General features: G+C 49.5%; 1 protein-coding gene across 3 annotated transcripts in view; it reads left to right on the top strand.

The window, feature by feature from the left end:
- The window catches only part of Gata4 (GATA binding protein 4), a 71,987-nt gene that overhangs the window by 18,443 nt on the left and 29,140 nt on the right, over positions 1–24,404 (top strand). For 2 of the 3 annotated variants that reach the window (XM_078030778.1, XM_078030776.1), the window contains exons 1-2: positions 7,262–7,754; positions 11,279–12,377. In XM_078030778.1, the coding sequence (XP_077886904.1) occupies positions 11,765–12,377 (613 nt within the window). In that variant the 5' untranslated portion in view covers positions 7,262–7,754; positions 11,279–11,764. Of the gene's footprint in view, positions 1–7,261; positions 7,755–11,278; positions 12,378–24,404 lie in introns of those variants that run through there. The other variant, XM_078030777.1, reaches the window with a different exon arrangement.

Here is a 24,404-nt window from a genome sequence, read left to right as displayed (position 1 = left end):
GAATAAGTCACAGTCCCCGACAAAGATAGCACAGACCCTGACAAAGGTAGTTCACAGAAGTGGTGGGGGTGGGGGTAAGACAGACAGACAGACACACTATGAGTCCAGAGCTTTTAAAGTGGAGTGAAGACAAACTCTTAGTATGGATACTGAACAACTGAAGCCTTACACAGGGATACACTCCTGTGAGAGGCTGAGGCAGAAAGATTGCAAATTTAGGCCAGCCTCAGCAAGTTAGCCAGTCCCCCCCTTCAAACACTGAAAAGGGCTCAATGGAAAGGCACCACTGGGTTACACACACACACACACACACACACACAAATTGACCTTTTTTTTTTTTTGGTCCTGGGGATGGAACTCCTGTCCTTGCGCAGGCTAGGCAAGTGCTACCACTGAACACACACCCCCCCCCCTATTATTTTACTCTGAGACATGGTCTTGCTAAATTGCCCAGGCTGGCCTTGAACTTGTGATCCTCCTCAGATTCCCAAGTAGCTGGGATTACAGACAGGCACCACCGCACCAGGCAGGAATTGATCACTCTGACTGATAAGGACAGCAAGCCCTTTACTTCACCTGTTCTGAGCCCCTCCCTCAGGAGGAGAGGGCCAGCTGCTGGAACCAGGCTTCCCCACGAGACTTCAGGGGCTGGGTGCCCAGCGGGTCCCTGCGGTCACCGTGTGAAAGGGGGAGGTAGGAGGTGCTGGGACAGGCGTTCTCGTTTGGGAAATGAAGTCCTGAGAGCTCCCTTGGTGCGGGTCATCGGGTTTGTCCCTTTAGCTCCCTGCCACCTGGCAATTTGTGGAGCCTTAGCACCTCTGCTTTAGAGGAGACAGGAGACGGGACTGCGGAAGAAGGCTCCTTCCATCACACCTTCGCCCACCTGGAGAAGGTAGCGCGAAGTTGAATCAGCCACAAGGAAGTGGGGTGTGAGGAGCTTCCGTCTTTTTATTCACTCAGTTCAGGGTATAGTAAGTGCACAACGGAGGGAAAGGGCACCCGTCGTTGTTTCTAGAAACTGTTTCCCAGCAATTCTTGCCTCCAGGCTGCGGGCCCTGGGGGTGAGCAGGCGGGCAGCCCGCTCCGTGGGCACCTGCTGGCCTTGGCATAGTCGGGGTGTCGCCCGAGGCCCTGTGCTGTCTAGGGACCGGGAGGCCCAGGCTGTCTGAAATGGGTCCTCGCCAGGGAGCCCAGCAGGGCCTCCAGCGCCATCGCTCCCCTGGCTCTCGGTGGCCGCTGGGCGCGACGTTTCGGGGCGAGCCGCTGTTTTCGCACTCGGGCTTTGCGCTTCCTCGACACCTTCCTGTCTCTGGCTCGGCCGCGCCAGGTCGCGGCGCCTGCCTGGGCGTCTTCCTCAGCTCCGGGTCACCTAGGGCCGCTGGGCGTACCCGTCCCCTTGGGGGTGGCGGGGCCCCCTGTCCCAGAGCTGGCGCTGGGAACGTCAGGTCTCCCGGGACCCCGCAGTCCCCCGAGGTGTGCGTCGGGGTCGGCGACCCACCAGCAGACCCCAGCCACCTGGGTCTCCATCGGTGACCGACCGCCGCCCTCTGCGGAGACAGGCGGGAGCCCTGGACTCCGGGATGACCTTGTCCCCGTCTCGTCCCCTTTCCTCCTACCGCGCTCCGACCCTTTCTGCTTTCATTATCCTCCGTGGGCGCCGGTCCCGGTCTCTGTCGCCGCGACTCTGAACTCCGAACTCGCCTTGTCTCCAGGATCTCTGCGTCTGTCTGCTTTCTCTCTCCTCTTCCAGTCTCTCCCATTTCTCTGTTTGTCTCTGTTTTCTCTATAGCACTTTTCACCACTTAACTCTGGATGTATTTGACATTTATTGTCATTTTCCTTTTGGAATGCAAGCTCCCTGAGGACAGAATTTTTCTCAAGTCTCAGTGCTTTAGAGCCACACCTGAATGTTCCTCATACCGGATAGTGCTCAGGAAATATGGAACGACCAGGCTGGCAGCACAGCCTGTAATCCCAGTGATTTAGGAGGCTGAGGCAGGAGGGTTGCAAGTTCAGCAATTTAGTGAGACCCTGTCTCCAAATGAACAAATGGATCCCTGTCTCTCCAGCATTCTTGGGTCTGTCTCACTCCCCTAACTAACAGTCTCTCTATTCTGGTTATGGGTCTGCCCTACATCTGTCTTCCTTTTTTCTCCTTCTTCTGGTTTCTACTCTACACACACCCACCACCATCACCACCCAGGCCATTCTCTCTGATTTTGTTGCTCACTCCTTCCAGGATTTATGGGTGGGAGTTCTCTTGATGTCACAGATGGTGGACTTCGGTGACCTTTATCATCTACATCCCTGGGAGCCCTGCTGCCTCTCTTGACAATAGCTATTGCCTCAGCAAAATTTGGTTCCTGAGCTGGACTTGACTTCCAAAATCCTAAATGTGCTCAGAAATCCTTTCTTCCTGCAGACCTCAGAGACACCAGAATTTCCTTAGGAGCAGTCAAAATTTTGGCTGGCAATTTGTAGGTAAGGATGCAACCAGGACTGGGTTTCTCTCTCCCTCTCTGTCCTGGGTCCCTGACTCAGAAAAGTCAGTGAGGCTGCACACCTTCAGGCTTAGCCCTTCAAGAGGAGCTTCCCGTTCTCTTTCTCCCTGCATCTAGAGGGATGTTATTAGCAACCCCATTGTAAACTTAATTATTCAACAACATTTATTGAGCACCTACTGTGCCAGTCATGGTTACTGTCATCAGAGGTTACTACCTTCTGGACTATGATAGGGACAACCCACCACCAATAAATGATAACTTCAGGGAACAAAAACTACCCAACTAGGTATAGAACATATGTTTTATGTAATCTAAGAAAATTAAAGGTGCTCTTGGTCTCAGCTCAATGCTGTCAGGACTGCAACTTCAAATTTTTGACTGGGAAGGAGAGAGGACCCACAAATTAAATGATGGGGGCCCAGGTGCCTAGAGAACCCTGGAGGCAGAGCTTTGGTCCTGGAAGAGAAGACCCCTATGGATAGCTTAAAGAGCCTGAAGGGTATCGGTAATTGGGCAGGTACTAGGTATCTTCTTCTTCCTCTAGCTGCTATTTTCTCAAAGTCCTCCCTAAGGAGAGCCAGTCATTTTGGAAGCTGGAAGAAAGGGCATAAGGGACAGACAGGTCAGCGTGGCTTGGACTTGGACTTGAGGGCACCAGACCTGGTTTCAGTCCTGGTCCTTGCAGCCTGGGGATTTGAAGAGCACCCTCCCCATCGAAAAAAGGCTTTGGCATCCTTCCCGAGTTTAGCAGAATGTTCAGAGACTGCTTTTCACTTTTTCTTTCCCTTTCCATGGTCTCAGATTATGAGACACATCCCATTTTATTTTAAATTGATTTTAATTTTTTATATGCTCATTAAATGAAATTTAGAAAATACAAAAAGAGTTACAGAAAGTATTCCATGGTAGAAAGCTGATATCAAATAGGGGAAAAATCAATACCTAAGACTCAGGATCTAGATTTCAAATTTGCTTCCACCCGGGCTTTGCCACCACGGATTGGTACCTTAACTTCTCTGGGCCTCCCGATTCTAAGATAAGGATGATAATACTTTCCCTCCTCTTCGTCTGGCAATATTGTTGTTTCCTAAAGAAAAATGGGATTGGAGAATGAACTGTAAGTAATCTGGAAGTGACTATAAAATATGAGGAAGTGAGCCACAAACTCAGGTCCACAGGCCGGAAGGCATTTGCGAGGTCTGTGGGGAAAGCGTGGCTTCGCTCTGCACCTCCGAACAGTATTGACAGTCAAAAAGCGTCGTTTCCTCTAGGTCTCGCCTCTCTTCCAGGACTCAAGAGTGCAGACGCGGTTCCGGGTGAACTGGACCTGGGTCCACCCTTCTTTGCCCAAGAATGTCAGTTTTCTTTCTTTTTTTTTAAAGAGAGAGAGAGAGAATATTTTAATATTTATTTTTTAGTTTTCAGTGGATACAACATCTTTATTTTATTTTTATGTGGTGCTGAGGATTGAACCCAGTGCCCCAAGCATGCCAGGCGAGCGTGCTACCACTTGAGCCACATCCCCAGCCCAGAATGTCAGTTTTCTGAGGCACCGGGTTCAGAAAGGAAAGAGGCCCTGCCGCTTAATTCGTTCTTCATTTTTTGCATTCGCCAGGTCGGGCCCTGCTCTGCACCTAGGTTCTTCGCGCCCCGCCCCGGGGGGCTGATGCAGGGTGCTGGGCGGCTGGGTGAAGGTAGCAGACGGTACCTGGATAAACGTGCTCGCGGCGCCAGGCCCGGCCAGAGAACTGTGAGGGTACAGAACGCGGCATTCGTTCAGCGCGGGCCACTTTTGCACGTCGGATCCGGAGTCTTGTGCCCCGGTTTCGTAGAGGCGCCTCTACATCTCAGAGGAATTCGTTCCACAGGACAAGGGTTGACTTCTGCAGTTCCCTCCGGTCTCTTTCTCTGGGGCGGGAGGGCGGGATGTTCTCATTTCCCGTTACCAGACACTGGAGACCTCCGGGGCCCTAGATTTCTTTTTCCTCTGGGTGAGCTGAGAAGCCTCCGCCCCGCAACGCCGGGTTGGAAAAGTTGCTCCTGGCCAACCTGTGTCTCCCACCCGGAACTCGCCGGAAGACCCTCGCCGATCTCTCTGAGAAGTCCAGCATCCTGTTCACTTATTTGGCTTTTGGAGGGTATTAGAATTTAGGCTCCTCTGCACGTCATGTTCAAGCTCAGATTTTGTCTCTGCCAAGCTATGGATCGGCTCTGGTCCCAGGAGCTTTTAGGGAACAGGGTTTGCTGTTTATTCTTGTGTCCCGGATAAATTGTTTTTTAAAGAGTACAATAAAACTAAGTCATTCTTATTTGTCAAAAGCCGCATGATTGGACACTGCTAGGTCATTAAACATTGGCCCTTAGTAAAAAGAGGTTAAAGAAAACAGAGAGAGGGAAGGTGTGCACAGTGTTCACTTCTCCCCATTGACTGTGGGAAAGGGAAAGAGGACGTGAGTGGATTTGAGCCATCCTCCCCAGGCTGGGCCAGGCCAGGAACATCATCCTTAAAAATAGCCTAGAGCCTGAACTTCGGAGCACCCAGCCCCTGCCCCCGCCCCGCAGGGGCCTCCTGAGCTAGAGAAGCCTGGGAACCTAAAGAAGCAGCCGATAAACCTCCTGCAGCCCGCCTGCGAGGCCTTGAAATGCTCCCAGCTCCTGGCAACGCGCACTGGGTCGCCCCGGATCCCTCTTCGCCGGAGGGAGGCAAAGAGGGAGGGAGCAAGGAAAAACAAAATACCCCAAAGAACAGCATTTGCCAACAAGCTCTGGGGAGTCTGGAGCCCAGACATTCGGAGAGAAATGTGGGGCGCTGGTTCCAGAGGAAAAAAGACACAAATGCCTCTGCCCCAGGCTCCTTCCAGAGGCAAAGAACATTCGCGGCCACGAACTCCCGGTTTCCAGTCCATCAGTTGACTGCCCGCGGGAAACGTGGCCCAGGGCCTGGCCAGGACCTGCGTCCAGGGAATTCGTGATAAGCAAGCGCTTAGCCAAAGCAGTCGTCTACACAGAGGTCTCACCACAGCCACACCGAGCAGAGCCTGCTGTTGAGCCCGCAGTGAATAGAAGAGATTCAAGTTCAGGAGGTTGGCAGACTGGTGCGGGTGGTGAAGGCAGGAGACCGCACATCGCGCGGAGGCCCATCCTGATCTACGTGAAAGAATCCGGAGTGGGGGGCTTGGGTCCTCATCTATAGGGAGGATTCTCGCGGGTGTTGGGGGAGACACAGAGCCATAAGCCCCTGGCTGGTTGCAAAGAAAATCTGTTCCCAGGCTCAGCCATTTTCGCCTTCTTAAGGTTGCGCGGGTGGGATCTAGGGTATAGAAGCCACAGATACCCGCGGAGGAGACAGAGACCTGGCCAGGTACTGGTTCGCCCGAGTGCATACTTTCAGTTCTCCAGAAAGCCTTAAAGTTCCCTTGTGCAAAGTTTTGGTTTGGTCCCGCTCTCGCTCGCCCCAACGAAGATGAGGACCCGATTTAAATAGGCAGGGGTGATACCCTTCTCTCCGCTTTGTCTGAGGTACCCAGATCGGGGTGTGCCCACAGAGACTGCTGTTCCCCCGTGCCGGCTCCAGGGATACCCGGGACACCCCCACTCTTAAGTTATCAGGCGCAGAAGCACTGGCTGGGACTTGGGGGAGCGGGAGAAGGAACTCTAAGCACGCCGCCCCCAGCTTCCTGGGCGCAAGCTGGCGACCGCCCGCGGGGCGTCGTCCGTAGGTCCCAGGCCTTCGGCATCTCGGGGCCCCCTTGGTCTCAGTTTTCTCTCCTCTGCTAGGGCCGCCCTGAACCTCTGCATCTCTCATACAAGAGAATTCCCCGCGCAGCCGCGCTCAATTCCTCCTCTGGGATTTTCCTGAGAATCCCCAGGAGTTGGCCACGGTCCCATGGAGGGCGGGGGGCGGTTTCCTTCCAATCAGCCCCGCATCCTAGCCTGACTCTCAGTGCTTGGGTTGCCCTCCCTCGGGCCGGGTTCCACGACCAATTTCCAACTGCGGAAGCGCGTGTTAGCCCCAGCCTTCGCTCAGGGTGGTGTCCCAGCTCCCTCCAGATCCCTCTAATCTGGTACGAGAAACCTGGGCCAGGGGAGGGGGGTGCGGCCTTTAGGTGGGGAAAAAAAACACAACAAAAAACCGTTTAACACAAAGCGTGAGAGCCACGGCCGGCTGTTATCTGGGGCTGAAGGCTGCGGTAATCGATGGGTTATTTTTACGCGGTAATAGGGCCCTGTGATTGCTCTATTAACCTTTAGACCTGTCTGAGGGACTCTCCGGCTCACAGTCCCGCTGCGCCAGGGCCTGCAGGCACTGACGCCGACTCCAAACTCAAGTCTGACACCCTCCCCGCCCCCACTCCAGGGAGGAGACTCCAGCCCCTGGAAGAGCCTAGCACGCGGGGAAGCTCGCCTGGACCGCCGGGTTCCCAGCCCCCACCACGTCCTTTAGATTGGTGCAGCGGCCGTTGCAGGCTGCTAAGAAAACTGGGAGAGATCAGAAGCGAAAAGGCCGCCGGTGGGACGCGTCGCCGGGAAGGGGTGCAGTTTTGCACAAGTACATAAAACAAGGCTGACGCCTTGCAGGCTGCCCGGGCTGCTGGGAAGGCAAAAGGGAGGCTTTGGTCTCCACACTCTGATTTTAGAGACCAGCCTGGAACTTGATGTCTCCTCAGTTTCTCTGGAGTCCGGGGATGAGAAGTTTCCCAGTACGCGGTCCCAGAAATCTGCGGCCGGCCGGACACTCCTAGGTGGCCCAGAGCCCTAGGAAAGATCCGGCGTCGAGGTCACCTTCCCCTCTATTAGCCCCGCCTCTCGCCCACCGCGGCTGCTAGAGGACGACTGCAGGTTGGAGGTAAAGAGGGAACTCGTTAATAAAGCTGGTCCTGGGCGAAACAGCAAACCGTATCGACCTCAGGTTGGGCGGTGGCCAAAGCCCCGCGCCCTGGCAGTGGCCCTCGGGCGCTTTCCACAGAGATCCCTGCGCCTGGACTTTGCCTGCTGGGGGAGCTTTTTTGAACTGCCTCCCGGCGCCCAGCGGAGGTACAGCAGAGGCACCCCTCCCCCCCGACCTGGCACGTGACTGCTACCGGCCAGTCAGCGCCCGCGAGCCCAGCGCAGGGGCCAGCGGAACGGCGCTGGGAGCTGAGCTAATAGCTGCCGGAGGCACAGTGGCCGCCAGAGGCTCCGCCGCCGCTGCAGCTCCGGTGGCGCCCGGGGAGCGCGAGCCCGCTCTTCAGGAAGCTCGAGGCTCGGCAGGTAGGGTTCTCTGCCTCCTCTTTGCTGGTTCCCGCCCTTCGCGGAGCTCCCCTGTCCTGGTTTGCCTGGGAACAGAGAGGGCTCCAGGAGGTGGAAAGGAGTCGTGGGTCACTCCCTCTCCCAGAGTGCTCAAAGCTTTCTCTGCTTTTGACTTTGGCATGGCAACTCTTTAAAGTAAGACCGGGGGCCCAGCGGAAAGAAGGTTGAAAGGCGTTGGGATTCTTGTTGTGTGGACTTGAACACTTGATCGCCCCTGCGGGCAGACTCTCCAGCCCTCTTTGGCATCTCACAGACCGGGCCTGGGTGGTGATGGTGGCCATAGGAAATAACCCTGACCGACCGATTGGGGACAGGCCTCACAGCAGCTCGCACACGGAGGGTGTAGACCCCGGGGTGTCGTCCGCCGGCGACCACGGGACTCGGCGTAGTAGTGAGAGGCAGCGCAGCGGGGGCCGAGGGGCGCTGGGGCACTCAGAGTTCCGGCCGGACTTTTATGCCCTTTAAGGCCAGCTTCCTCCCCTTCTATATGGGGGTCCGGGGAGCCAAATGCCCCGCAGAAAGCCACCCACCCACCCACCCACCCTACTGCTTCTGGGTGGAACGCGTGCAGAGCCGGAACCCGGGCAGTGACGTTCCCCGCCTGCCACCGCAGGCTCCCCGGATCCACCTTAGGTCGGCCGGCTCTGGCCTGAGAGTGGGGGGCGGTTACCCTTGGGAGAGGGACTCCGGGGTAGTGAACTGCCACCAGTTTGAGGGGAAGAGAGGCCTTTCATGGAGGGGAAGAGGATGGCGAGGGAGTCGTGGCGGATGGCAGTCCCGGAGCTGCTCGGCCCGCGCTCTGGGCAGGTTGGGGAAGACCTCAGGGAAGCATTTCCTGTGCTTCTCAGAGAGGGAGGCAGACAGAGAAGGTTTCCAGAGTCTAAAGAGAGAAAAGCTTCAATGGGTTGCCGGGGTAATGCTTCTGAGTCCTTATCCCGGATTTGGGCAGGTTTGGTTACAGCTGGCCAGTGAGGACGCTCCTGGGTGACAGTTTTCTGCGCGGTAGGCCGAGAGCGACGGCGCGAGCTCAGTCCTGTAAATGGTCTCGAGCATTCAGGCGCTTGCCATGTTCTCACTTTCAAAAGATAGTTCAGAAGAGGGCCGTCGGTTAAATCATGAAAGGAAGAAGTATTTCCTTTGGGCCTGAGAACTTGAGGTGAATTGGGATGAGTGATCAGGACGGGGAAAACTGGGGCACGGGCCAGACTCTTTTGCCAGTCTCAGGAGCTCGCTGGGCTTGTCTGCGGTAGGCAGGACCAAGGCTCAATTACAGGAACAAGCAAGCCTCTTAAGGGAGTAGTTTCTTAACTTTCCAGAAGGATATAGAGGGGTATTTTCTCCATCTTCTGTGGTTCCAGTTATCCAACTTCGAGGTAATATATCAGCCACTTGGAAAGGCAGAGAACGTACTAAAAAGACAAATGTTAGATTTGTAACATTTCTAGCATTTATATTTTAAAGTTTTAAATTTCGCACCTATATACTGCAAGTTGGATTGCAAATTCTGAATTTCCTTCCTTTTTTGCAGCTTTATGAGAAAAGAAAATTTACAACACTACATTTTAGAATTACAAGAGTTGAGTTTTACAGAAAATGCAACTAAATAGGTCAGCTACTTGATATAAAAGTTAAATATTGGATATTTTATTAAGGGAAACCTATTTATTTACTTATTGAAGCCCAGAGACTACTAGGAGGTATTAATTTTTTGCTTTTGTTTTCAAAAATAAATGGTGACCTCAGTTCAATTTTTTTGTATCCATCTTCTAACTAAACTTGATGGAAGGAAATGTGCACCAAACCAATAGTTTATTGGGTATTTTGAAAGCAAATAAAAAAGCCATTTAGCAGTTACCATGTGTCTAAGTAATTCAGTGCTATTAATTTTATTATTGTTACTAGTGATGTTGGAAAAAATGGTAGAAAGTATTATATAATTAAGTGTAGTAAAGATTCCACTTTTAGAATTTTTACAATAATAAAAGTAATCATTGTGGCATATATTATGTCTCAGTGCTTTTTATAGTATATTAAAAATCTGTAATAATAGCCAACAGTTATATAGAACTTTCTGTGTGCCTGTTGTAAGACCTTATTATAAATACTTTATGTGTATTCATTTATAATTCATGCTCTTAATTCTCACATTGGCTGTAGGAGACAGAAGCCTTAATATTTGTACTTTGCAGTGAGGAACTGAGGCACAGAGAAGTTAAGTGATTCATCTAAAAGTTATTAATTTACTAAGTGACAGAGCCTAGATTTAATACATGGTTCAGTTAATATCCTCGTAAGTCTGCTGTTGCAATAAAAAGAAACCACTGTGAGAAGCAGCTGTCTTTTCTGGAGGAGAGAAATGTGGGTGTCATGGATGGGTTCAAGTTCTTGGAGCCTTATGGACACCCCCCCACCATGCCCTCTAATTGTACTTTGATCTTAGATGAGTTTCAAAATTTTCAATGCTTCCTTTCCCTCTTTTGTAAAATGAGGGAAGACCCCTTCACTTAGGGTGCAGGATCTGGGAAAAGGACCTGGGGCACAACAGGTGCTTCAGAAAGTGGAGTTCTATGTTTTTAGGAAGAAGAAAAAACAAAAATCTCTGGCATTATGAAAACAGGATGGTCGGAAGCATACCGTCAAACTCTATGAACTGGGCTTTTCCCAAGCAGACTCACTGGTGTGCTGATTCTGCATATGGGTGGACCTGTGATTCCAGGGGGGGGGGGACTGTCCAGTGAATTAGAATGGTTCACTGAGTTGTTCTGTAAAGTGATCTTGTACATTTCTTCTACCCTTTTGGTCCCCATATGCAATCTGTAAAATGTCTAAAATATAACTGTTTGCTATAAACACGTAGCTAGTCTGATTTGACGTCCACACGGTATAGTGTGTGGATAGGGGGTTTCATGATCCTTTTTAGAGATTTTGCAGACACAGTTGCTCATTTATAAACATTGAGACTCTACCTCTAGCCTTTTTGTTTTTAAGATTGCAAACAAAACTTTCTTAGGTTACTGGTTTTTATAAAGATTGTCATTGTTTCCCCTCTGACAATCTAAAAGTTCTTGGCCAGGTTTGCTCAAGGAGAAATGGGGGGGGGGGAGGGAGATTTCTTGGGTCCCAGGCATCCCCCTAATCTGAAACTCTCGAATTTATAAAATATTGTAGCAAAAATATGCTTTGAAGAATAAGGTAAAATTAAAGTCCTTCCTAATAAGCGATCCAAAAATAAACGACCTAGATCACAATCAAACTGGTCTAGATCCTCCATGCCACCGGGCGCCCTCCCAGAGGCTTTGGATACCCCACCGCCGGGGCAAAACAAAGGCGGCGGCTGTCCTCGGAACCAACCGCGCGGCCTAAGAAGCCGAGCCTGAGTCGGGCAACTTAGTTTGCAGGGCAGGAGAACCAACCAAGCTTGGGGACGGTGACCTCTGAAAGCTCTGGATGAACCTCTTTTTCTCATTTTGTGCTTCCTCCTTTAGGACCCTGGATGCCGCGAGGCGGAGGAGTCCTCTAGGCCTTCGGAATTGGAGGCTTCCGACTGGCGCTGCGGGTGTTCTGGAGCAGTGCCCAGCGACCCGCGCAGGACCCAGGCCTCCGGACGTGGCGAGAGGGTTACCCGAAGGCGCGTGCCCCCACACCAGCGCCCAGGCACCACCTTGCGTTTTGTGCCGCCCCGAGCGCTCCAGACCTCCAGGCCCCGGGCGGGCGGAGAGGCCCCTCCTGCACCACCTTCCGGAACCACCAAAACTGCAATTTTGATTTTCCTGAGTAAACGGGAGCCCTGAGCCTTTGCTCGATGCTGGATTTAATATGCCTACATCTTTGAGGGCCTTGGTTTTTTTCCCTTTGGTTTTTAATCATTTTTGTGACAGTCCCTCACACGTCCATTACTAGTCCTGTGGTCTTCTCTCCCCGCGCGGCTCCTTGACCAGCGAGGAGGGCGACGCGAAGAGCTCCCAGGGGCCATGTACCAGAGCCTGGCCATGGCCGCCAACCACGGGCCGCCGCCGGGGGCCTACGAGGCGGGCGGCCCCGGCGCCTTCATGCACGGCGCGGGCGCTGCGTCCTCGCCGGTCTACGTGCCCACGCCGCGGGTGCCTTCCTCGGTGCTGGGCCTGTCCTACCTCCAGGGTGGTGGCGGGGGTGCTGCCACCGGAGCCGCCTCGGGCGGCAGCTCGGGCGCGGCCCCGTCGGGCGCCGCTCCTGGGACACAGCAGGGCAGCCCAGGCTGGAGCCAGGCGGGAGCCGAGGGGGCCGCCTACACGCCGCCGCCGGTGTCCCCGCGCTTCTCCTTCCCGGGGACCACAGGGTCCCTGGCGGCCGCCGCCGCCGCCGCCGCCCGGGAAGCCGCGGCCTACGGCAGTGGCGGCGGGGCGGCGGGCGCGGGCCTGGCCGGCCGCGAGCAGTACGGGCGCGCGGGCTTCGCGGGCTCCTACTCCAGCCCCTACCCGGCCTACATGGCCGACGTGGGCGCGTCCTGGGCCGCGGCCGCCGCCGCCTCCGCCGGCCCCTTCGACAGTCCGGTCCTGCACAGCCTGCCCGGGCGGGCCAACCCCGCCGCCCGACACCCCAATCTCGGTGAGTACTGCGGGAGGACCCCGAAAGGGGGCCGGCACCAGGCTGGCGGTCTCCAACCCTCTTGGGGCTGGAGATTTAAAGTGTTGGCGGGGGAAGGGTGCTTGATGAGTTTCCAACGCCAGCAAACTGCAAGACACGCTGGTGGGGATGGGCTGTAGGGCGGTAACCAAAAAAAAAAGATGAAGCGGAGACAAGCCCAGACGCAGAGTCCGTCCGGCTCCCAGCCCGGGGAGCCTGGGAGGCCGGCGCTGGCGACCCGCGGGGTTTCTGCTCCGGTTTCCCCCCCACTCTCCTCAGCCGCCTCAGTGGAGCCCTGATTACACTGGCTTGGGCCTGAGATCCAGGCCATTTGGCAGCCCAGTTGGAGGATCCCTCCAGGTGGCAGATGATTTTCCTGTGTGTGGAGGGGTGGGTTTCACGCCGGAAACAGGAGGGACCAGCCAAGGAGACGGCCTGGGGGTGGATTGAACTGGGGTCTGCGCTGGGTGGGTCTTCAGGGCGCTGTGCGGTCGCGTGGTCCCACGTCCTCAGGGCTGGGATGGGGCCAGACACCTCCGGGCGGATCTTTATTATTTTCCCGGTTAAATAGAGACTTTGCAGCTGCTTCCACACCTTGAACCTCCTCTTCCCCCTTTTAGGCAGGGCTTAGAAATCATGATGGACGCAATTCAGACCTGGGAGGGACTGCAATCAGCCCCACTTCCCGGATTTGTAGATGAATGAATTGATCTCTCGGCCTGGCACTTCGGCTGAGAGAGACAGGGAAGTGGCAACCACTAATTCAAAATGCAAACGACCTCTGGTCTGAGGAATTTCAAGGAGGACTGGAGGCTCGGGTTTGAATTGAGCTGGCTCTTTGGAGGGAGGGGAAGCCCAGAGAGAAACAAAGTTAACATTTATTGACTACCTACTAAGTGCTAAACCCTTTGCTTTTGTTCTGGCTTTGAAGAGTAAAGTCTACCTCTCTCCCTGTTTCCAGTATTGAACTGGCTCCTGTAGGGGGCACTGGCTTTGAAGACCTTTTAAATTATTCTCTGGCCCTGGGTGGCCGGCGTAGCTCTCTGGGAGTGGGGGTAGGCATCCAAATACACATCCCAGGTAAACTGATTAACCAAGGACGTGGCGCCGGGGCTGGGGGCTGGGGGCTGGGGGCTGGGGCTCCGGCTGCCTGCATCCCCCTTCCCCCGCACAGGGAAACCAGATGGCACCCCTGGTGGGGGGAGGAGGGGCCGCACCAATCTCTGCGGGTGGACCTTTGAGATAGTGTGTGTGTGGCAGAGTCTCCATATAATGGTGGCTGGAGGAGGGTGTGTAGGGCGCTTCCGCCCTGCATTCTTATTCTCTGGGGTCTCTTCTGAACCCCTTCTGGGGCCTCTGGTTTAAAATAGGATTTAAAGTAGGGAGGAATAGCCCCCACAGTCTTCAGGCGTTTCCTTTGGAACCCCTGTAGTCTTGGAGTGAGAATTTGGTATTTGCTTAAGAAAAAGAAGGAAGATGCAAATCTAAAGACCAGGAGATCTTGGGGACCTCCGAGTTACAGCCTCAGCAGTAGTTACAACACTGTGAGTGCTCACTGTGGGTATTTGGATTTCACTTTGCAAGCCCTCCGCACAGGGAGGTACTGAAGTCCTGGTTCCCCAAATTCCAGGGTCAACAGTGGGAGCTGACCTTTGAGGAGCATCTAGCCAGGACTGCTCCTGGCTCTGGCTCAGCTCTGCCCCACCCTTCTTTCAGGAAGCCCCTGGGTTTTCTTTCCTGCCACAGCCAAGAGTTTTAAGTGGTCAAGTTATGAAGGTGCTGTGTTGTCTCTGTAGGAAGGCCAGGCATGGTGGGTTGTTGGCGCTGAGATCTTCAGCATGTTCTGCTGGTGGGCGGGGCTTACATAAAAGCATTACTTCCTCCAAAAGCAGTGGCCCCTCCCACCCCTTCCCCTTACGGAGAGTGAGCCTAGGGGCCTGGGCCTAACACATGCTAGAGGAGCTCCCCACCCCGAGCTACTCCCCCAGATTCTGTCTCTGTGTGTGGGGGGTGCTGGGGGGGGGCGTCAAACCTGGGGCCTCCTGCTCGCTAGGCAATCACTTTAACCCTGAGCCATATTCCCAGCCCCTTAATGTGTTCTTCCCTCACAAGGTCCTTTGGTCAATGCCTGGTAGCTTAGGTGGCCAACTCCGGTGATGGGAGGAGGAGAATGGTTTCCATGATGCTTGCTGAGAGCTCAGTGGGAGCTAGTGACCACCCACCTCTGAGGTGGTGATACAGTGCGCTGGAAAGAGCACAGGTGTTTGAAGTTGGGCAGACCTAGTCTGGGTTCCAGGTGCCTTTTCTGTAAAATGGGATCATCACGACTACTTTTAATGTTGTCTTAAGTTAGATAAGGTGACACTTGTGATGTATAGTATTTGGCTTTGTCCCTTCATAAATCATGACATTTTATTAAACACACTCACTGTTATGTACAGTGACCAATTTTTCTGTGTTTTTTTCCCCCCACTGGACTGAGGAGATTCCCAGAACTTTTAGTGCTGACCTGAACAGTCTCCAGTGAATGGGATGGTTGGTCATAAGTAGACATGAAATAGGTAAATGACTCCCTGACCTGGTCTAGGGGAATTAGCTGGGAACAAAGAAGAGAAAGCAGAGACGGTTCTTCCCTCCGTGTGAGTGTCTAGAAGTCTTCACCTAAGTGGTGCAATCTGCACTGGGCTTTTTTTTCCTTTTTAGTTGTAGACCAACACAATACCTTTATTTATTTATTTATCTACCTATGTATTTATTTATATGGTGCTGAGCTTCGAACCCAGTGCCTCACACGGGCTAGACAAGCGCTTTTACCACTGAGCTGCAACCCCAGCCCTGCACTGGGTGTTGAAGGAGTTGGCCAAGAAAAGAACCTGCAGTTAAAACAAAAACAAAATGAAAGAAAAAAAGAAGATATGTCCTCACTTATCAATATACTGTGTAGTGCCATGAAATAATGCAACATGGCCCGTCTTTTGCTTAAAAATGTATTTATTAACACAAGTAAAACCACAAAGACTAATTCAATGAGGAGAAATAAGACTACACCTTTATTTTTCTGTGAAGTATTACCTGCTTTGGTATTAATAGTTAACATCTTGCCAGAGTTCTTACGTTGGATATTGGAATAAGACAAAAATCAAGATGATAAAAGGCAACAGGGCTACCTGCACTTAGGTTGGAAGAAATTATTCTGCCCTGACTAATGTATGTGGACTTTAACTCATTCCAAGTTTGATATGAGCAATGACCCTGAAACAATTATTGAAATCCATTAATTAGGCACATAAGTGGAGTTCTGTGACCTTCCTGAGGGCAGGTGTGGAATCTTACTCATATTTAAGTGCCTGGCACATGTTGGGCACTTGACAAATATTTGAGTAGAGATCTGGGAGATATTGCCCCAGTCTCTACCCTGCCCTGGTCAAACCACAGGGAATGGCTGCTTGAGTCCTTTAAGAGGCAAACTGAGAGCCTCTGGGGAGCTTGGGCAGGATGGAGAGAGGCCTGGAAACCTTGGGGAACTGCTGGAGGAAGCAGGGCTTTCAAAGTCTACTGTCTCTTGGGACGCTCTGGGTGAGCAGATACTAGGTCTCAGAATACTGTTGCCCATCACTGGAGTCCTGGAAATGCGTCCTGGACACGGGCGGTGTTTGCAGGGAGGATGCCTGGTCACATGCCAGTGGAAACATGCAGTCTGTTTTTGCATTTCAAGGGCTGGGATCCGTGTGTGTTGAATAACAGTGGCAGGAGGATTAAATAACCAGGTGTGATGGTCACACTGGTATATACATTTGGCAAAACTCATGGAAATGCAGTCTTAAAATAGTGTATGTACATTACTCCATGGTACAGTTGATGCTCTCAACGAATTAATGTGTGTGTATAATTGAGGCTGAAAAGGAGACTGATATGGAAATTATATGTAAATATGCCTTGAAAGATATAGTGTGGTGGTAGGTGTTCCTGGAAAGGCTAAGGAATATATTTTACTAAGCAATATTAATTCTTTTGTGTCATGGAGAAACAAGCAATTATAATATTCTCAAAGGACCTCAAAATTTTTGAATCATTTGAAAGCTCCATGAAAATAACAACGAAATACAGGTAACGCCAATTTCTTTTAAAAGTTTTGTTCCATTAGGTGCAGGGTGGGGCACTCAAGGTGCTCCAAGAGTTTGTTTATGGTGGAGATCTGTGGAAAATGCTGTAGTGTATTTTGGACCTTTGGGGGATTGCTTATCAATTAAGCCAGTTGCTTTCAGAGCCAGTTCATTTATTTTGTGAGACCAACTCTGAAGTAGCCTGTTTGACTAGAGAACAATTTGTCAGTCTTCAGGAAAACCGAAGTTGTTTAACTTTCCGGTTACCACCCTGAGCAGGTCAGTCAGAGTTGGAACTGGTCTGTGGTGCTAAGTAGAGAACCAATTCAGTAAGGAAGGTGTGTTGGGGCCGCCTGGGGCATGTCACTACCCCCAGTGAGACCTGTCACTTGCCCAATTGTGTCCTATCACAAGGTTGGCCACATTTGCTAGGCACTTTCTAAGCCCTCAGGTGGAATGATGTACAGGACGCAGTTGTAGATAACATTTTCTTTTGTATCCCCCCTGTATTTTTTTCTTTCTTAAATGTACTAAGAAAACAAACCTACTCTAAGGTGTGGGGAAACAGGAACTCTGATACCTGGCTGGCAGTGTAAATTGGTACAACCTTTATGGAGGTCCCTGGTGGTATCAGTCAAGTTACAAAGTCGATAGCCTTGACACAGATTTATTTATTTATTTATTTATTTAGCACCAGGGATTAAATTCAAGGGCACTAAACCACTGAGCCATATTCCCTTTTTTTTTGTATTTTATTTGGAGACAGGGTCTCAATGAGTTGTTTAGCACCTTGCTTTTTGTTGAGACTCATGATCCTCCTGCCTCAGCCTCCCAAGCTGCTAGGATTATAGGCAAGCACCATGCCCAGTTTGACACAGAAATTTTGACTTCTAGGAAGAAATTCGCTCTACAAATAAGCAGCACATATTCATTTCATTACTGTTCATAATAAAAAAAAAAAGTTGGAAATCACCTAAATGCACATAATTAGGGGACTGTTTGTATATATGTGGTACATATGAACCATAAGTGTCATGTAGGCATAAATAATCATGAAGGTCATTAAGGAAGTCAGTAGGATTTTAATAGTGTATAAAGCACCATACTCTGTATAAAAAAGAAGAATAGATTGTTTTCATTTGAAAATACACAAATTATCGTTGGAGATATTCTAGAGATAATTTGTAAAGAATTTGAAGTATGGATGGGGATGTGGCTCAAGCGGTAGTGTGCTCGCCTGGCATGCGTGCAGCCCGGGTTCGATCCTCAGCACCACCGAGAAATAAAAATAAATATTAAAAAATTCATTCTCTCTCTCTCTCTCTCTCTCTCTCTTTAAAAAAAAGAATGAAATTTTAAAAAAAGAATTTGAAGTATGAATTTGTGGCTTTGGTGGACTGTGGGGAGGATGAGGATGGGTGAGGGATAAGGCTGGGAAAGGACATTCACATTTGTGCCTTGGAACTTTAAAAAGATTGTAATTATTTTAACTATTTTTGTACTCATTTATGTGCTTCATTATTAATTTAGTAAATAAGAATACATTTAAAATACAGAGAAGTTAAAATTAGATTGGCTTAAAAATTTTTAATTATCTTATATTTATGTGTACAGTTTAGTAGTGTTAAGTATATTCATATTGCTGTGTTAACAGATCTTCAGAACTTTTTTATCTTGCAAAACTGAAACTTAATATTCATTAAAAAATAGCTCCCAACTGGGCATTGTGCTGCATGCCTTTAATCCCAGCTACTTAGGAGACTGAGGCAGGAGCATGGCAAATTTGAGGCCAGCTTGAACAACTTAGTGAGACCCTGTCTTAAAATAAACAAACAAAAATAAAAAGGTCAGGGGATGTAGCTCAGTGGTACAGCTGCCCTAGGTCAATCTCCAATACCTCAGAAAAAGAAAAAAATCACTCCCAATTTCTTCCAGGCCCTCAGTCCCTAGAAACTCCCATTCTGCTCTCTGTCTTTATGCAGTTGATTAGCTACTTCATGTACATGAAATCATACAGCATTTGTTCTTTGGTGTTTCAATTAACAGAATGTCTTCAAAGCTCATCTACACTGTAGTATGTGCCAATTTCCTCTTTAAGGCTGAATCTATTTGTAGTATAGAGCACATTTTGTTTGCACATTCATGCATAGGTGGACTCTTGAGCTGCTTCACCTCTTGCTCTTGTGAACAATACTGCATATATACATGGGTATGGAGGTACCTTTAGAGTTTGTTTTGTTTTAGGTAGTGGGGATTGAATGCAGAGGTGCTTTACTGCTGAGCTACATCCCTGTCCTTTTAATTTTTTATTTTGAAGCAGGGATTCACAAAGTTTCTGAGGCAGGCCTCAAACTTGCAATCCTCCTTCCTCAGCCTCCTGAGGTGCTGGGATTACAGGTGTGCTCCACTGCACTGGTCTGAACCTTTGGAATTTTGAAGAATGTGAATGCTATTACCTATTTTTGAAAACTTATTAAGCCAATTAAGTTTTTAAAAACAGGCCTATATTATTCATGAATCTACTTCCTGATAGTCTGTCTCCTGGTTTTTGTTTTTGTTTTTGTTTTTTTAAAGAATTTTCTATTTAGTGTTTATGGATACACAGGAAAAGTGCTTTAAAACATAGATTGATGTTTATTGAATTTGTTTATTGAATGTTTATTGAATTTTTACCTGTTCTCTGGTAAATTCCTTGGGAGTCCTTGGTCCTAAAAATGTCTTCAAGAACCTTCCAGATGAACACCATCCTTACCTGCAGTCCTGAATTTAGCTTTTGATTTTGCTTAATCACCAAGATGCTGTTTTACTAAGGGGGTGGGATTCTGTCTCCTGATCTGAGTTTATAGCAGCAGCAGATAAGTCAGCGATTGTCAGATGCCCCCACCCTTACACCCGTGAACTTCCTGAAGTCCCCTTATGGGCACAACACTCACCTTCTGGCCCAGTGACCTCTCCTTTTGGGAGTTGACCCTCAGGCTATTCTGGGGTCGGAACTTGCTGGAAAACCACTAACCTAGTTGGTGATTCTTTTAAACCATATTTTTATCCCTGTCCTTTTAAACAATGAAGTTGGACGGAATTTTAGAGCGAAAGCCGAAAGCCGTTGCCAATGCTGCTTCAGTTTGCAGAAGAAAGACCAAGGGGTGCTAGTCTTTCCTTGCCGTGTTCTAGAAGAAAGCAGTCCTTTCAGGCAGCTCTAAGAACTTGAAGGGACCTAACTGACCTTGGATAGGCCATGTCACACTTCACGGATGGAGTTCTCCACATTTTATTGGTTATCTATATCGCTATTCCTTTGTCACTTCCTCAAGACAGGAGGATGAGTGGGATGATAATAGGGATAGCCTCCAATGTGCTTTAATTTACATAAAATAAAGGTCTAGTTTGGGTACTTTAATGTTTGGATCCCAGCTAACAACCTGGTACTTGAGCCCGTTGTGAGGAATAAGTTGGTCCTTTGTCACCAGTAAGGAAATCATCATTGACAGGGACTTCAAGCCTTTCCTGGAGAGGTGGGTATGATGAGCTCCTTTGTTCTGGAGGGAAACAGATGCTCAGAAAGATGAACTGATCTGCTCACCGGGAGCGAGCAACAGCTCCAGCTCAGAGTCGCAGGACATCCAGCCTCTGGGGTCGTGCCACCCACTCTCCCTCACTTCACGTTTGCCACATTGAAGGTGAGGCCTGGTCCTTCAGAACCACCAGATATGAGGGGCTAGAGGCTCCTTCTCCCCTCAGCTCCACCCCCAGCGGCTGGCAGCCTCCCATCCAGTGCGGGTGTGGTCTCCCTTGAGTACCTTTCAGTGAATGCAGTGGCAGGAATCCCAGGAATTGCACCAACTTCCTCTTCAGCCTCTGGATCCTGGTGTGCAGGGAGTTGGAGAGAGGTTCCCTGAACTCCAACCCTCCACCCTGGAGGATTCTCCCAACTCTGGGGAGACAGTTGTCTGCTTATGGGAGCAAACCATGTGGCTCTCTCCAAATCGCCTTTCCTGAAAGCAGGCTGTAATCTTCCCTATTTTTGCTTTTCTCTAACATCTTCAGAGAAAGGAGGAGAAAACTGTGATAATTCTGATCTTAATAAAGATGAGCATGAGGCATGGATCAAGACTGACTAAGACCCCAGGCAGAAGGGCCCTGGGGAACTGGCTTGAGTGAACCCAGCAGCCAGTCAGTGGAAGTTTTCTTCTTTCTGGCAGGTGGCCGGTGGTTTTATCTATTACTGCTCTGTAATCAGAATTGAGCGGGATAGTCCAGCTTCTTATCTGAATGGAGGGAAGTTGGTTCTCTGGCCTTCTGCATTTTGCAGGAGCCCAATAATTGACTTGATGTTTTAAAATATCTTTTCCCCTATAAAGATGCAGGTAGTCCAGGCAGGGAAGCCATTCTGTGTCTGTAGTTATTAAAAAGCCTCTGCAGGTGGAATTTGAGTCTTTCACTCTGAATTGAATGATCATGGATAAATATACATTGTTTTGGAGAATGAGAAATTAAGACGTCACCACTCAAATTTGCTGGGAAATTTTAAGGATGATTAGACCATGGGCTTTGGGATCCCCCAATTGCAGAGCTAGTTTTGCTTCTTAGAATTGAGTCCTTAAATTATTTTTTCAACTTCTTTTTTTTTTCTTTCTCTTTCTCTCCCATTTTAAATCTCCATTTCTACCTCCAGAAATCTAGTCAAACTTTATCACCTCTGTTTGGAACGGATCGATAGCAACTGGTGAGCAGGTTAATTATAATCGCAGAATAAACGCTGGAGTCTCAAAGTTCACCACTTTTGCAATGTTTTCAAACCCCTCCAGGACCATGCCAAGAGGCGCTCATTGACCTGTTCTAAGCAGGTGTGGGAGTTTGAACCAGGGGCAGGCAATCGGATCTGATTCAGGACAACTCAATTTGGTTTCTTATCTGGAGCTTTTCCTATCTTACGATGTCTGTCATTTCAGATAAAAAAAAGTTCATCAATTGAGCTGGGAAATGGCAAGTTACATTTTCTTCTGATAAAAGTTTTCTAGTTGTTGTTTTATCAGGTTAGGTTGAAATCGTATGTGTCTCTGTCAAGGTCTGCAATGACCTTTTCAGATATTTTATCAGGTATTAGGTGAAGGAGACCTTTTTTTTTTTTTTTTCCCTTTCTTTTCTTCGACCTAGGAAAGAATGACCTGACTTCTAAGATCATAAATCAAACCAGGTAAAGAGAGGCAATAATACAAGTTGCCCCTCAAAATTGAGTAGGCGGGGAAAGACAAACAACAAATAAAACTTGTCCCTAGCACATAGCGAGAACTTAACTTGACCCTAAATAAAGAATGTGGTTCCCACAGAGTGCACAGTAAATAGGAAAAGACCTCTTATTTGAAAAGGAAAATGTTTTCCAGGCAAAGATGGCTTCAGAAAAACAAGTAGTGTTGTTTTTTTTTAATAGTATCATTAAAACTTTAATTATCCTTCTATTAAACTCAATGCATGTTTAATATGGCAAAATGAAACACTTGGATGAACCAGTGTGCAAATAGTTGGTAATCTTACCATCACAAGATAATCACACTAGGCATTAATCCTTGACTTTCCACTTAACCATCCCTATGTAGGCATGTGTGTATCTATATTTTTAAATAGTCATAAAAGTTACTGTTTAAAGTCACTCAGCACCAAAGACAATTTCTCTGAGATTAGTGAGCCAGACTGGCTCCCAAAGTCTGATCCCTTCAATAAAGCAAAATTGGGAATTGATTGAGGGAGCTGTTAATAATAGATGATCAAATGGGAAAGGTATGTGTAAAAAAAGATGTTTTTTCGTCTTAAGAGTATATAAACTCTTATATAGCCAACTTAGAGTGTCCTTTGGGTTTCAGAGACTTAAGCATGTAAACTAAGCATGCATTCTACCTCTGAGCTACACCCCTGGCTGTTTATAAGTTTTAAACTGGTGCCTCTTCAAGTGAGGGTTGCAGGCCGTTTGACTTTGGATGCAGTGCTGGCTGGGTCATGTGAGCTGTAGCTGGCAACCTGCAACTCAGAAGGGGAACAGGAGCCCAGCAGCTCCAGGAGGGGTTGGTTCATCTGTCTGCTGAGGAAACCTGGGATCTGTCCTGTGCCCTCGCTTTCCTGCTGTATGATTTTGGGTTACTCAGTAGACCTCTCTTTGCTTGAATATCTGTGTTTTTAAGAGGAAGAAATCAATCCAGACACAGAAATGGTGAGAAAGGCTGCTGTAGAACTCTTTGGAGATATTTAAAATCCAGCATCCCTCAGGAGAACCGCTCAGGTTGACAGCATCTTTGCCCAGACCATAGCCACCATATTAACACTGACCTCTGTGAGCCTGCTGGACAGCAAACCTGAATCCACATCATCTGTGTCAGACAAGTTTGTGTGGCTACCTGACTCATTAAGCAACAGTAGCTGTGATGTCTTGGGCTTGATGGACTAATTTTGTCCACTAAAATATAAAAATCAGTCTTGGGAAATCATGACTTCAGAGTGGTCAGTTTGGTTTCTGGATAAGCTTATTCAGTGTGGGAGGTTCTAGGAAGCTGTGGAGATTCAATAGAGGGCAGTGCTGGTTACAAAGGCCAGCACCAGACACATCCTTTTCTTCTGCCCACTTCCTATGAGCCTCACACTTGGGCTGTGGAGATAAAAAACGAGCAAGATGCTCTCTGAATCACAGCAGTGTAGACCTGGCACAGGAAATGAAGTGAGTGTGCAGGCCCAGGGCAGTTGAAGATCTGCAGGGGTCAAATCTGTGTTACTGGGAGCCCTGGGGATACCCCAGAAGCCTAGACCTGTCTTGGTGCTAGAAGGAGAGTCCAGGCTTGCTGGAAGGACACTGGTCAGTGGAGTCCTGAGAGCTGAGTTGGGGTTTGCATGGGGAAGTATCAGCAGAGGACAGGGCGGGAGGCTGGCTCTTGTGCAGCCTCCCGTGGAGCCTTGAAGGCTGGGAAGCAAACAGAGCCTTCAGAATAGCTTCCACCTGGCCTGGGAGAGTTAGAAGACATGGAAGTAGAGCAGGATCCAGTAGCACATGGGATCATAGCTGAGATTGTGAGGTAGAGATGCCCAGGGGCTCTTGCTGTCTCCTTCAGGGCAATGACCGCCTTCCCCTGCCTCGCCCCACCCCTCCATCACAGCCAAAACTGGTGCAGATGGAGCCCCGTGCTCCAAGTGCATCTGAAGGGAGTTACACGTCCGCACCCTGGCACAGGCAGCCGTATCATGGGTGACAGTGGACACACAGGTTGGTGTGAGGTGCAGCGCCTGGTGTTCAGGCTGAGAGGGAAGAGGGGACAAAACTCCAGGCCCGTTTCAGCCCTCCAACGTGGATCCCCACGCTGGAATGCAGGAGGGGTATGTTTAGTCTGACCCAGGCTGCAGAGTGTCTTGTAAACCCCTTTTCTTGTGCTCTCTCTGGGGGTGTAGGCGGTGAGAGTGGCCTTGAATAGGAATATCAAGATTTACAGAGGAAAACTGTGCAAGTCCTCCTCACCAGGCCCTATGAGGTGCATTCACCAGAGCAGCTGCCCCAGGGGATTTAGAGGTGAAGCTGGAGGGCTCCAGTTCACCTGGCTTTCTTATTTTGAGTCTATTTCTCTCCTTTAAGTTCAATTCTTGCCATTTATTTATTTATTTTGCAGCGCCAAGGTTTGAACCCAGGGCCTTGTGCATGCTAGGTGAGCACTCTATCACTGAGATACAACTCTAGCCCCAATTGTTGCCCTATAAACCAATTTTTTTAATATAGAAAATTTAAGTGTGCAAAAGTAGAGCATAGAAGATCCATCCTCCAGCTTCAACAAAGATTAATTAATGACTGGCTGTTTACCTATGCCCCCAATCACTGTTCCCCTGTTAGTACTCTTTTAAAGCAAAAATCAGACGACACATCCTTGCATCTTGTATG

This window comes from Ictidomys tridecemlineatus, chromosome 14, assembly GCF_052094955.1.
Source record: "Ictidomys tridecemlineatus isolate mIctTri1 chromosome 14, mIctTri1.hap1, whole genome shotgun sequence".
Classification (NCBI taxonomy): domain Eukaryota; kingdom Metazoa; phylum Chordata; class Mammalia; order Rodentia; family Sciuridae; genus Ictidomys; species Ictidomys tridecemlineatus.
Note: the sequence above shows the minus strand (reverse complement) of the source record. Positions and strands in the feature narration are given on the sequence as shown.